Source organism: Chelon labrosus (genome assembly GCF_963514085.1).
Source record: "Chelon labrosus genome assembly, chromosome: 23".
NCBI classification, from domain to species: domain Eukaryota; kingdom Metazoa; phylum Chordata; class Actinopteri; order Mugiliformes; family Mugilidae; genus Chelon; species Chelon labrosus.
This window is the reverse complement of record NC_140356.1, coordinates 5,155,954-5,170,580: the sequence shown is the minus strand read 5'-3', so window position 1 is coordinate 5,170,580 and position 14,627 is coordinate 5,155,954. Positions and strand designations below refer to the sequence as shown.

General features: G+C 40.5%; 2 protein-coding genes across 2 annotated transcripts in view; one reads left to right on the top strand and one right to left on the bottom strand.

The window, feature by feature from the left end:
• The first annotated feature begins 1,391 nt into the window (after positions 1-1,391).
• On the top strand, positions 1,392-13,604 carry LOC311508816 (HMG box-containing protein 1-like). Its single transcript, XM_084573796.1, has 12 exons — positions 1,392-1,975; positions 2,569-2,676; positions 2,776-2,980; positions 4,392-4,518; positions 4,705-4,816; positions 5,217-5,326; positions 6,067-6,223; positions 6,299-6,443; positions 6,810-6,928; positions 7,187-7,373; positions 7,466-7,607; positions 7,688-13,604. The coding sequence occupies exons 1-12, from the start codon at positions 1,885-1,887 to the stop codon at positions 7,703-7,705; spliced, it is 1,521 nt and encodes a 506-aa protein (XP_084429922.1). The 5' UTR covers positions 1,392-1,884; the 3' UTR covers positions 7,706-13,604.
• A 24-nt stretch (positions 13,605-13,628) lies between these two features.
• The window catches only part of ptprz1b (protein tyrosine phosphatase receptor type Z1b), a gene marked incomplete at its 5' end in the record, with an annotated part of 58,763 nt that continues 57,764 nt past the window's right edge, over positions 13,629-14,627 (bottom strand). Inside the window, 4 exons of the mRNA XM_084573857.1 lie at positions 13,629-13,852; positions 13,956-14,091; positions 14,182-14,324; positions 14,436-14,588. Coding sequence (XP_084429983.1) covers positions 13,709-13,852; positions 13,956-14,091; positions 14,182-14,324; positions 14,436-14,588 — 576 coding nt within the window. The 3' untranslated portion in view covers positions 13,629-13,708. The remainder of the gene's footprint in view (positions 13,853-13,955; positions 14,092-14,181; positions 14,325-14,435; positions 14,589-14,627) is intronic.

Sequence of the window (14,627 nt, the reverse complement as noted above, 5' to 3'; positions counted from 1 at the left end):
CAGGTTGAGGTTTAATCAATTTAAAAATATATAAACTTCCATTGTTGCGTTTAACCGGAAATCTACTTATGTAATCATGTCAAACTTGATTCATCCTGCCGTTTCCGCACTTTGACCACTAGAGGGCAATGAAGCCTCACGATTCCACACACATCCATCGCATAAAAATGTTTAAATCGGATTACTTCTGATAATCTTGTATAAATTGTCCATTTATATCATTTGTTTATCACTTCCTGATAGAAAGGACCTAAATGTAGTATTCTTACATATAAATCAAAGGTGTCTTTGACGGTGACTGGGGCTCTGAATCATCTCTGCATGATCCTGTAATGTTCTGTGTCCTGTTCACGTGAACAAATTTGATCATGCGAGACGTAATGTATTTATTACGTCTCGCATGATACATTTAGTTATCAAATAGTCCAGAAAAGTCGACAAGGTTATTTGTGAGAAACTCTTGTAGTTGTACTGGATCTATCATTGCATGATTATTTTATAATTATACAGTAGTACTATATTCTATTTAGAGGATCTCAATCTTTAAACGATAGATCGACATTTTTACAATAGGGATATAAAACTTTCTAGTACCATGGTGCTGAAACGTTGACATGTTCATTATACAGTGTTTGGAGGATTTGTACTTGTCACTCAAAGTTGTTCTAGCCATGTTTCACCATTTTAACCCACCCAGTGTTTTATTGTTGCGGTGCTGATAATGAGGAGAGCGAGCTTTCACCGAACCCACCAATGAGGACGTGAGAAGCAGTTGATTGACGCGAGTTCTGCCCAATAGGATCGCTTGGGAAATTGTGTTTACACCCGCCCCCTTTTCCGTAGAAGGCGACTGTTTTGGTGAGTTGAGCAAAGTTCATTGAAATCATTTATAGGTTTTAAATCGTTAAATGTAAAAAGTGTTTTAACATTTTGAGTTATTTTTCCCTGTGTGTAATACAGGAGTAATGAAGTGAAGCTGACAACGTCTGTATTTAGTCGTAAAGGCAGTTTCTGCTGCTCGCTCCGCAAAGCTTCATTGTTGACGTTAGTTGTTTTGTTGTAATGGCTTTTGCGCAATATAATGGGTCGTCCATTTTTATGCACTTTAACATATTTTCACACCTCGAATTTCGGTCACGACGTTATTTTGTCGCTTAAATTTTAAGCGAGAAAGCTTTTGGCCGTTTTGTGTCGACGTAACAACAGGCTTTCAACGACACTTTGTTTCGTTCACATAACACTGTCTTCGTCTGAAGCTGTACAAACGTAAAATAAAACGTTGACGTTTGTAACATTTAACTGTAGCCGACACCGTCGCGCTTTTCAGCCCGTTTTGTGTGATTAATGTCGTGCTTTGGTACTCATTTCGAATACTTACTTCAACTCTATTATCGCTACCCTTCTCGGTATTGAATGAATGGGCTGTTGTGCGCATGCGTGCAGGATCTCAAAGTTTATAAACAAGACGTAGTCACATGATGAGAAGTTTGTGAACAAAATAAGAATGAAACACGTTCTTATCTCTTTTATATGTGTTAAACGGAACATTACAATCTATTATCTACAGACGTGACCATGTCCTTACGTTAAAAAATGAGCTGGAGCTTTGAAAAAGTGTCTAAACTTAGTTGTGTTATGGCAACCAGTGTCACCCTATGTAACCCCAACCATTTATGGCCTATACATTACAGCTCAGTGAAGGATTGAGTTTCTGTCTGTGAGTGAGTCAGTCACTCATGGGGATTTTAAACCAAGGCTAGTGCTAATGCTAATGTTAGATTTGCCTTAACTCTAGAGCTCCTGTTATTAATAATTAAGCTAAAACAAATATGTTAACTATAGCACAAAAAGCCATCATTCTACATTTTTCAGTGACTGGACATCATGGTGTGGGAGGTGGTCACTCCAGCCGTGCTCCCAAGCGACCCCAAATATACCAGCGCGCAGGAACCCGAGCCTCAGGCTGAGGACACAGGTAAACACAGAGCAGTGGACATCAGTTTACACCTCCTGCTGTAGTGTCATATAAAACGGTTACTGCTGTGATGCAGAATTACAATAAGACGAGTGGGAAAGGTAAAAATCAAGATATCCAGACTTTAAAGGCCCCAGTAAGAGCATGAGTAATTCATGGCTCACAAATCTCCCATTAACACATATTTTTTCCAAAATAAGATCCCTTGCTAGGAGAGCAATAGAGGACATTACACAGTTGAGTAACCTTGTGTTCAGTGATAATATTGGTATCCCTTTAATTTCCAGCCAACTGCTGGGCTATTACTTAAAAAGTTTGCAAGCACTGCTGTTGCTGTATACTAATAATTAACATTTAGTGATTCATTAACATTACAAACACAACATTTATAAAAGTATACTTCCTTTGTCTGATGTGAGTTTTAAAACATGAGATTGAGGAATGTGTTTTCAATACAGTATCACAACCGCTCAGTAAAACACTAACTCTACTGCGGCAAAAATGTCTGACGATGTACAAATTTAAAGTTACTGCAGAATTTAAGCTACCTGTAGTCTGCTCCTCTCACGGTGATCTCATTCCGTTGCTGACAGGAATGATGATGGACGCCGATGGAGACCAGTCACGTGATCCGCTCCGTTGTGACGAACACTTCCCCGCCTCGCTCGGCCTCCCCACCAGCGACAGTTACATGGAATATGGTATGTAAGAGAACTAGTAGCTGACAACAACACAATGTCAATGACGTGTATCTGAATCCACCTTGTTTTTTTCGGCTCGTGCTGGTTTTCTTCTCCTAGACGACCTCCCAGAGCTAGAGGAGGTCCAAGAAGAGTCAACGGCAGCACCTGTTTACCAGGTGGAGCTGGGCGTGTCACACCATGAGCGGCATGCACACGCGCAAGCACACAGTCCACAGCCTCCAGAGACGCACTGGCTGACACAGCTGGCGCACATCGCCACTGGACCTCAGAGCCCACTATTACAGGAGTCTCCTTACAAGAGGTAGGTGTACTTTGCACATCCTGTAAATTACATCTGAATATCATGTACTAAAGATATATGGTGCTTAAGTGAAATGGCAGTATACAATGTGTTGTTCTAATGTGTTTTCTGAACCACATTACTGAGGTAAAAGAACTAAAACCAGGCTCATCCCACTGACCACATTATTTTTGATTTCTCCCCATTTAAAAAACAATAAAAAGTAAATCAGAATGCTTAAAACATTTACCCAAAATGTAAACTATTCCTCAAATTCTAATAAATCCAAGAAACAATTCTGGGGTGATTGTGTTCTCACTACACAGCAATTGTGTAAATATTTCACTGTTATGAAACATTTGACATAGTAAAAAAATGGCGACATCTGCTGGCTCGATCCTTGCTACTGCATATGTATGGATGGATTCAGTCAAGACAAGTTAGCCAGAATGCAAATGGACTTTCATTATTGTTATTTCTATCAGTTGACCCTTTGTTGGACTTCTGACCACCAACCATGGGGTCAAGTCCTAACTTCTTACGCTACCGTTGCTAGATCCGTTCCCTTAGATAAATTGTGAAAACCTGTAACCGTAGTTAGCATTGAAATTTGTAATCGTGATTCTTCAAAAATCTGACAAACCTACACCGGACCCCGAGTGTGGGTTCAGTAGAGAAAATAACCATACACACATTGAAGGCCTGTATTTAAACGATTTAGTGGTCCCAAGAATATCCCATCTTCAAAAGAAGCACGACACTTCTCTGTTACAAATGCAAGGTAATGAGGCCTTAAAACATCTTGCTGCAATACTTTAAAAGGCTGAGAGTGTGTCGAGTCAAAGGGTCGCAATTACTTAACTTGACATCCCAGATGGTTTGTTTCACAGAACCACTTGGGAAGACATCTTTGGAAACTATTTGGAGAAGGGCAGACACTTTTGAAAAATAACAGCATGTGATTGGATGAACTATTTAATTTATCTCAGACTGCTTTCAACTAGTCTGACTGACGAACTGCATAACATAGGAGAGGAAACATAACAAGCCACACTCTGAGGAGCTTTGAAGGCTAGCAAACATTCAGTGTAGCAAGCTATGGAGTTAGCATGTTGGTAAACATTTCTTGCCATCTTTGTAAGGATAATTCACACGTATAAGGCTTTTGTCATCACATTTAAAACATGCCCTTCGCTGCCAGTAGTTCCTCATGTCAAGATTGGTCCACTCTCCTGTGGATCATCTTGAATTCTGGGTTAATCTCATGGGTTAAGTCCTGCAATGCATCCAAGTGACTGCTTAAAACATCAAAAGGCCTAAAGACATTACGTATAAGCTACATTATGAATATCACTGTCATTGTTCCATCGTTTGGAGACATGTCAGGGCATTCTCTGACCATTTATCACTTATGAGCTACTGTCATTCTCAGCCCCTCTCCAGTCTGCATCCCAAGCACCAGCAGTGATCTACATTCCTACGCTCGGCCTCCCCCTCCTCTTCCCAGCAGCACCATGTCACCCCTCAGAGGTCATGGCAGGCAGCGTCAGCGCAGCCGGGTACAGCTAATGTTTACTAGCTTTTTTCCTACTGTCATGAACCTGAACCCGTTTACACCACTGCTACTCTCTGGAACATTTATTTTTTTTGGTTAAACCTGCAGATTTATGGATCAAAGTGGCTTACAGTATACAAAGAGGCTGCTGATTTGTCCCAGTCACGGCTTCTCCTTCCTATTTCCACAGGCGAGCAGTGAATGCGGCTCTGCAGTATCAACAAGATCCTCTCTGTCTGATGATGAAGATATGGGTTGGAGCTTTTCCTGCCCTCCCACCGCCTGGCACTGTTTTCTCAAAGGTAGATACATACATAATCAATCAGAGTGTCCTTTTTGTACCTTAAAGTTAAAGGTATTTTCTGTTAAAGTCCCTATAAAGTCACATTTAATGTTTTTACATACTATGTCCTGTGCTATACCGTGCACCAACACTGACAAAACAGTTGTTTTCTAGGGATTCTTAACTGAACCTTAGTCTGTATTATTCCTTGGAAGACAAATAAAACTTTTTGATGACTCATCCTGCATACGGGGGCATGTACTAATTTTGTATCCAATGAAAGGCTCCCTCCCTCGTTCCCTTTCTACACGAAAAACATAGACTTGTGGATCCACTGGATCGATTTATTTGGACTGTAAGGTTTTATCTATATGTAAATTTTGTAAATGTGACGAAGAGCCGCTCCTATCTGTCACCAGGAACACATTTGCGTTTCCACAATGGATCTAATGTGGAGTGGCAGGACGTTGAAGACTTGGAGTCTTGTGAGGAAGACTCTGCTGATGAGGAGCAGTCCAGATTTCTGAAGGTATATTAAACAAGCAGCTGACTGTCTTTAAGTTCACAGTGTATTTTTTGATTTGGCATTTCTAGTCCTGTGTGATTGCTGAGGTGTCTCTGCACTTCAGTCCCAGTATAAAGATGGATGGTGGAAAAGTGAAGCCAAAGCAAGTAGAGCTCCCCGTGGTGACTGGCTGCAGTATAGGTCATAAGCTCCACCCCCTCCCCTCCATGTTAGCAGATGGGACTTGGGCCAAACTAAAACACTAAAATACACGTCAAATAATTTTTTTTCAAGGATGGTTTCTGTCATTTTAGGTAGTTAATATAATGTTGATGTATGTTCAAGTGTCAATATTTTGGCTAAGTTTCATTTTAGTTAGTTATTTGACACTATAGAAACAGGATGTGGCATAATGGCGACTACCAGTTGCCATGCCAACCACTCCGTGATGTGGTCCCATAGGAACATGAAATTTGTAAAAAAAAAAATAAGTACAGCGTATAATCCAACATTTCCTTGTAACTGGTGGAGGTGGAGGAATGCATGGAGGTGTCGATACAGAGTCCATATTTATATACAGTCTATGGTTCACACCAATAAAACCACCAACATTCTGTACAATATACGTAGAAGAAAACGTAGGCAGTTTTTTCTGTCTGTGATTATAATCCGAGAAGAACGGAGAGGGCTGAGAGCAAGATAAACCAACCAGGAAAATAAAATAACAGTACATACTGAGTAAAATACTGCTTGCTCTTTGGCAGAGTTATGGCTCTGAGGGTCTGCAGTTGGTGGAGCATGCAGAGATCGTGCTGTCTGGGCAGGCTGTCCTACAGCTGACCTTTGATCCCGGGGCATTTGGATGTACCCCCGTGACCGCCCGCTGCCCACTGGATCACCCCTTCTATGTCAAAAACAAAGGTATGAAAGTGAAAGCGATTAAACAACATTAATACTTGGACAGTTTTACACATATTGTTTCCTTCTTCATATCAGGGTGGTCGTCATTTTACCCGAGCCTGACTGTGGTGCATTATGGGATACCGTGCTATGAAATGGAGGTAGGAGATGTGTGCCTGCCTCCAGGACATAGAGATGCCAAGCACACGGATGATTCACTGGTCTTTGACACATTTAAAAGGTAAAGCAGAGTATAATGTTCCAGTAGTATTAAACGCCAAAGGCACGTACAGTTTTAAATGTAGAGGATGCAGTGTTAGAGGATAGCTTTGCAATTTTCCCATACTGTCATAAAACAATAATCAGGTGCATGGATGTATGTTGAAACAGCTTTAGCTTGCTTGTCACAATTTCTCCCGTTCAGTTTGTTCATTTTAGCTTTAGATTCAGTTTGAAACACACGTTTCTCAGAATGCAGGCTGTGGATTTGCTCACCGTATATAAAACGTGACAGTTGCAAACTTATCCTTTAATGTTTTTTTAAATCAGAACTACCAAAATGATGCGAGTGTGACAGACCTCTGTTTGTATGTTCGCTTTTCCTCAGTTATGATTTCACTCCTCTGGACTCCTCTGCGGTGTACGTGCTGAGCAGCATGGCCAGACGGCGACGAGCCTCCCAGTCCAGCGGGGGAGCCGTTTCCCCAGACAGAGACACGTTACGAGGTCCTGTGCTTCAAATTTCCTCAAACTTAATCCCTTCTTAATGACTGTGCAAAAACTAAAAACACAGCATGAAGCAGTTTCAGCGACATTTGTAGTATATGGACTCACCTCTTTATATTTCTTTTCCTCTTTCATGCAACGTGGTAGTACTTTAAGTTGCAACAGGAATACAATTTCTTTAACAGAAAGCTGTATGGTGCAAAGATAAAAAAAAAAAAAAAACCTCTGTTCTTATGTGAAACTGTATTCAACCCACAGACACACACAGTCCCAGCCATTCCCACTCCACTCAGCGAAAGCCAGCAGCCAAAAACCAGCTTGTCGGTGCACAAGGAGGTAACAGCGCCACGTCCAATAAGTGCAAGCGGCCAATGAACGCCTTCATGCTGTTTGCCAAGAAGTTTAGAGTGGAGTACACACAGATGTACCCAGGCAAGGATAACAGGTAGGCGTGTTCTCCGATTGCGTTTGGTGGTGTGTTGTGTTCATTCCTGTTTGATGTATCGTATCTTTATGTGGTATGTGTCTATGTCGCAGAGCCATCAGCGTCCTCCTCGGTGAGCGGTGGAAGAAAATGCGAACAGAGGAGCGTCGCGCGTTCACCCTTCAGGCCAAAGCACTCGCTGACGAGCAGAAGAGGCTAAACCCAGACTGCTGGAAACGCAAACGAACCAACTCCGTAAGGCTTCTCCCTCTTCTCCCACACAGCTTCACCCAGTGCTTTGTACTTGTGTCTGATTGCACCTCTTTGTCCAGCAGGGCTGTCAAGGAAATTAAGGCTAGATGAAAAGAGGACATCTGACAGAAGCCCGAGGAGTATACACATGCATACACACATGTTCAGAAGTGACAAGGAAAAGAAGTTATGCATAACCTAAGACAAGATTCTCTTGTTCCAGTAAAAAAAAAAAAAAAAAAAATGAGCAGGGGCCTTCGCTTTTAGCAAACACTTGGAGCTGCTCTTCTTTGCTTTTAACAGGGGCTACGTGTAGCATTAAGTGCTTTAAATCATTATTTGTCTGTAGGAAATCTAACAAGGTGTCGAGCGTGGCCTTTTAATGCTGCAGAGCACCACAGTGCCTTCTGCTAGAAAGGACATTTTATTTCCAAACGAAGTCATGAAGCAGATCAACGGGTTTTATTTTTCAGTTCACCTCCATGTGTGATTTTACAGCAATGTGACAATACACAAACCAGAGATTCTGACTGTTTTCAGATTCTCACCATATGCTTGAAACAAGTGGAAGTTGTGGTGCTGTAGCATTTTAGCCAAAGTAGAGAATGTAGCTATTTTCCCAAAATGATCTATTATACAGAAAGAAATATACAGTTTATTTTCTTGCCTGTATGACTTGGACTCAGTGTTATTGCACAAGACGATATATATCTATAAATATTAACTTTGCTTTTATGTAATTTATCACATAGTATTTAGTTATGAAACAAATGTTTATCATATATTCTTAAATAGGGGCCTGGGTTTTTATTCAGCTTAATTTGAGAGATTGAGGCTTTTATTAGAGACAGTTGTGTCCAATCTTATCTTGTTTTTCTTGTAGTAAGAAGTCTCCATTAGTGCTACTTTATTCTTCTTCACATTTAAGGTACCCGTGGAGTTTTCGTGCAAACAAACAAGAAGTTCAATTTGCATCCAGTTTTGTTCATATCCATGACATTCTTGCATTTCATTCCTCAGAAAACAATTGCAAAGCCAGCATTATAAGGCAGACTGCCCTCCTAGCTCGGTATCGCCACCTGTTGGTCAGCCACTGATAGGACTGTGCATCACACCACGCGTGCGCACCCTTATTTGTGGGTCTTTGAGAGCGTAAACAAACCTTTTCAAAAGGTCAGAAACGCCACAGAAAACATTTGAAAGTATAACCAAAGCCAAATTGTACTTGGAATTAATGCTGTTTTAAATGTTGATTATGATCATTTTACTTGGCCAGACTCAGTAGGTATCAGTAATGACTTTAGAAAATAAATGATGCAGTTCAAATGGGTTTAGTGCCTTAGGTGGGTATTCTTATTTGCCACTATAGTTTTGGGCACAGGATGACAAAAAGGCTTAGATTTGATAGCCAAAGTGCTGGTGTTTTTTTTCCATATCGTCTGTAGGGGGAGACAAAAACATTCTCTCAATGCAGTTTCAGCTTTCTGTTGACTGCGTGCCATAATAGCATTTTAAGTGTTGCATCATAGTATCTTTGTGTATAATCAACGACTAGGGTTCGTGTTACAGCTTTGTTTAAGGCATTCCCATAAAAAATGGCTTCCGCCGAACTACTTAACCTATCATCATTTTCGATTTGTTTCCTGGTAAAATTATAAAATTAGTTGTTTTCCCCCAACACTTGACATTAATATTTGTGCTCACCGTCCGACAGGTAGTGGGTAGACTGAGGATTTATTTTATTAATTTATTTTTAAATTATTTTTTTCAACAAATCTTCTGATCGGAACTTACTTATAATATTTGGTGTAGTTAACTGGCATGAAAATGGGCTCCACTAGTGACTCAGTATGATCAGAAATCAGAGAAAATATTAGGTTTGGTGAAGAAATAACATTTGTATTTTATTTTTCTATTTCTTTGAGTTTGTTTACATGCACCCTGTAAACACGATTACTTAAGACACGATTACTTATTTTTTTTTTACATATTGGGTCCTTTTAGGCTGACTCAGAGTTGGAAACAAAGATACATAAACAGCTCAAAAGTCAGAGACAGTGGTCTGGCTAATGCCAAGAGATGAGGAAAAGTTTAAAAAGCAAGACCCGGGGCAGAACAAATATCGGCCTCTGTGATGTTACCTCAAACACACCCACTGCAAACATTTTTAGAAATTCCATAGGTGTAGCTGCGTGAAGCTTTGGAAGTGTCGCTTGATTTGATGCGAGTAGGTGTATGTAGACTTATTATCGATGCAGAGTGTGAAGGCAGGATGAAAATAAATTAAAAACCAACCCAGGATGGGCCCTCATATTCTCACTGCATAACGAGGTTTATTCTTAATGCACTATATACACTTTATCTTATGTGACTGCTACAGTATGATGTGTAATGACAAATATTAATATGATTATTTAGAAATATATATTTTTGGTGCGGACTTAATCTTTGGTAACTTTTCATGGTTTCACTTACTGTCTTTGCTATCGCGTCATGTACAGGTGGATCAGGGGGAGACAATGCAATACAATGTATTACAGGAGAAATAAAAGCATGTTAAAGCTATCATCATATGGCCCTGTGTCTTTACTCGGAGTCTTAACGCACACATGACTAAACGAGAATATATTTCCCTACCAGCCTAAGTCTGAGCAGGACGGCTTCATCTGCTGTCTCTGAGAATATGAGACCTACAATGAAAAAGAGACAAGAGAAGGTTTGAAACAAATCTTTAATCTTGTTGCTTTATACATACTGCACCAGTTTATGGCTGGAGATATAGACATTAAGCTGCTACCTTAATCATAGAGATAAAAAGAGATAACATTCCATTAAAACTATAAACATGATCAATATTTCCAGGCTAAAATTATCAAATAGAATCCACACAGTTATATATACTGCGTGTGTAAATGACTAGAAAATCACCTTTGATAGTAAAATAGAAAATATATAGAGGTACAGTATAAACATACAGTAATTTGGCCTTGGATGTATTCAGGGCTATATACACAGAAAGAGTTTTATTCCGGTTAGAACAGGTCTGAATCACTAAATGTGCTCGGTTGCCGTCTACTCAATGATCTGTGCCATTTTGCGAATTCAAATGAGAACTCTGTGGAGTGCAAAGCAGCCACAGAGAGAAGCGGCAGCACGTCTGGAAGTGATTCAGAGGCTGATGGATCGTGTCTGACGCAACAAAAGCATTTGGGCTCCTTTAAAGATTTAAACAGTCGTAGCAAGTGGCACAGAAGGAACTGCAAGGATTCAAAGTCAGAGCTCTCGGTCTGAATTTCTGTCTGTATCATTAAGGATAAACAGAATGGAAAGCCGCTCCAAATAACAAAAATGGCGCATTACCACTGCAGGAACTTTCCTCAAAGACTAGGAACCTTCAGAGGTGTTTCCACAACAGGGGCCAGGGTCTAAATGAAATTCAAGGGACATTATTTTTCACCCAAAATTCAAAGTTAGAGCTCTCAGCTTCTGAATTTCATTTTTAGTCTGTGCCATTGAGGATGAACAGAATGGAAAGTGTCTCAAAATACCAATAATGCCACATTTCCACCACAATAACTTTCCTCAAGAACCAGGAACCTTTGGAAGTATTCAGTGTATTGCCACTGCAGGTACCAGGATCGAATTAAATTCAAACCCAAAAGCCCCTGGAACATTGGCGGTGGGGCTTGCAGCCATGAACTTTTCTGATTGGTCAAGTGCTTGCAGTAGCTGTACGTACAGTTGAAAAGCTGAGCTAGGCAGCGTTTCAGGCATTTTCAGCTTTACTACCAATACTCATCTCTTTTCCAGCAATGATTCATTTGGGCAAAGCACTGTGAACGGTATTAGCGGTATTAGCTGTGTCACACAAATTAAGTTACATGTTCGTCGCTTTATAGGGCGTTAACGATGTTGCGTAGTTTTATGCATTATTACCTTCCCACAGTGGACAGAAGGGGAACAAACTGCTGTAGAATCACACACAAAAAAGAGCTGCGGCCTTACACTGCAGTGGAAACTCAGACAACTGTGGTGTAGTCTGGAGGAACCTTTAAAAGTTCCTTTAAAAAGTTCCTGGAACTAAAAGTTCCAACTACTTAAGGTGGAAACAAGACTGAAATTCAGCTGTGTGTCTTTCTTTTCATTGCATCTGATGAATACTTATAATAGAATAGTCTCAACTGAATGACATTTTTTTTTTTTAAGATGATCTTTTATGTTTTATTCTGCTGGAGATCCTCGCTGCTATTCTGGTTTCAAAAAAATTAATTCATGAGCAGAATCCCAGACTGAAACTTTTATAAAACGTCCGAGCCCAGTGACATTTCTCTAATAAGCCCAACAATATATCACTTTATAAAAATAACACATCAACGTTTTGGCATATTAGTCGCACGGTTGTATCAAAATGGGTTTTAAGTACCATAACGTGAATTACAAAAGGCACTGGGTACCAGAAACCATGGAGCCAGTGGACAGGAGACAGCCAAGACCAGCAGTCATTTCATTATCACTAGTGACGTCTTAGAGAATTTGGTTATTAAAAGCATCATTCTAGATAAGGATGTTGTGGTAGTTTGAGCCCCAAAATCTGCTGGTTAGTGTGCAGTGCATAAAATATTCGACAGGAAAACAGAGAAAGTGTCATTTCTTGCATTATTTCCCTTAAGGTTTTTTTCTATTTGTTTTTAATAGAAAGATGGCATTCATGAGATTATTGGAAAACAAACAAAGGGCAATTAAAGAAGCCACAAATAATAAAAAAATAAAAAGACTCAAAAGTAATGAATTTAAGATCACTCTATAACTGGAATCATTAAGGAAACTCTTCTCATCATTAAGAAACATCAATTCCACTACCGTAGATTTGTATATAGCGTGTTCATTTAGCTGAAGAGAATACTCCTAATAGATGTTTGCCCTTCTTTCTGCTTGTACAGACACATATAGAGGTGAAAGGTTTGCAGGTTCCTCCTGGTAAGGCAGCGAAGCATTTTATGGTACTTATAACTAATGGCTTTATTAATGGTCAATATATCATTTAAAGAACAATCCTATGCTGATGTTTTTATGCTAGCTAAGGATGAAGGTTTTTCATTTTCCCAGAAGCAAAATATGTATTTAGAAATGTTCCGTTGAGTTAAAGAGGGTTTTATTAACCATTCCTAAAACCACTTGTTCATTTATAAAGCGTGCCTTATTAGGAAGTAGTACCTTTTCCTCTTTGACAGGATGCTGGCCACTTTATCCGATTTGAGGGCTAACAACAGAAAGGAGCGTGTCCGTGGCTCTGTCTGCTGTGCAGGCTAACACCGACACATAAGTAAAGGTCACTTTTAATGGTCTGACTAAACCTGGCAGACGCGTAGGGTGAGTTCGTGAAAAGAAATCCTTTGAATGGCTAAAAGCTTTTAGGTGCAGTCACCGTGTCAGACAGCAGAAGTATTTAGAGCTCCTGGTAATGGGCTTCACTTGTCAGGAAAAGTAAGATTTGGTTTTCATAAGATGTGACTCAGAGTGAAGAGACTGGACTATACTGGATTGTTATACAGTTACGTCCATATCATTTTGGACACTGATAGATTATTTGTTAATTTAGCTGTTTCCCAAAACATGTTCAAGTTGCAGCTGGGCGTGAAGAGTAAACTCTCAGCTTTAGTTTGAGAGTTGAAATCCAAGTCTGGCATAAAGAAAAGACTTCAAAAGAGCAAATACAAGATTAAAACCCTTCATAAACCTCAAAAATAGAACCCAAAAAGTTAGGTGAAAGCCCTTTGTCAGCCTTAGCTATGTCCAGCCTTGTGGTAAATGTTTATACCAGTTGCGCATCTAAATCTACGACTAGGGGCAGCTACACCCAGCCTAGACAAAGCACGGCCCTCATCTCTCAATGAGTTCTGTCTCCACATGTACCCAGAGTATTGGTGGCGTCTATAATACCCTCAAATTAAAGCTAAGAGTCTGCACTTTAAGCCCATATTTATCTTAAGAATGACGATGTTAACCCATCATCACATGGAAGGCGTACTCCTCATGTGATGCCTTATCTGTGTATGGGACATACTGTATTTGTGTTAAATTTGCTTGTGTGTGTGTGTGTGTCTCTACATCAGCGACTCCAAGCTCTCTGCGATGTTGTTTTGTCCCAGTGGTACAGATCCGTTGGTCTCTGGACTCTGCAGGGCTCTCTGGTCCTCCTGGCTGCTCACCAGGCTCAGCACAGCTCGGTACAGATACTGGTACTGCTCCTGCAGACGAGGGGACACCTTCAAGTCTGCCACTAACATATTTAACACATCTTTTTCTTTCTAAATACACCGGTTGATTCTTTAAGTACGGGTCAGTACTTACTACATCATTAAACACCCCGGGCCTCATGAGGTTGGTCATTCGTGCCACCCGGTAGACGTCTACCGTTCCCTCCTCCTCTAGCTGACTTGAGAGGGTGGTGAGGGCGCAAAACAGCCCGGATGTAGCACCTCCCAAACTACACACACACATAAAAACACACATTTAACCTCGCAAACTAAGAACAAAATGTTGGCGGAAAAAGGAAGCCTGGCTGTTTTATACTCACGGATCATGTACGACCGTAGGTCCTTGAGTTGGTCTGCTGTGTTCTCTGACTTTGCTGACGAGATCAAAACTGTTTCTGATGGGACTGTCCGGGTTGGGCCAGAAGAGGGCGCTGTACTGACGCACCTCCAAGACATAATTGTCCTAGACAGACGTAGAGAGAGAAAAAAGACAGCTTGAGTCCCTGATTGTGTTTAAATGTGACGTTACAGAATGTGAAATGTCCTCTTATGTGGGTGTGTGTGTGTGTGTCACCTGCACAGACTCCACCCTAAAGTCCTGCACCATAAGTCTCTCATCATTAGACAGACATACGTGCTCCTTGCCGGAGTATGACACAGTGAAACCATCAAAGATCATTGGGTGGTCTTTACTGGGCCAGTAGACAAAACAATCCCCCAGTTCAATCTGACGGGAACAGAAAAAAAAAGCAAATGTAATAATATT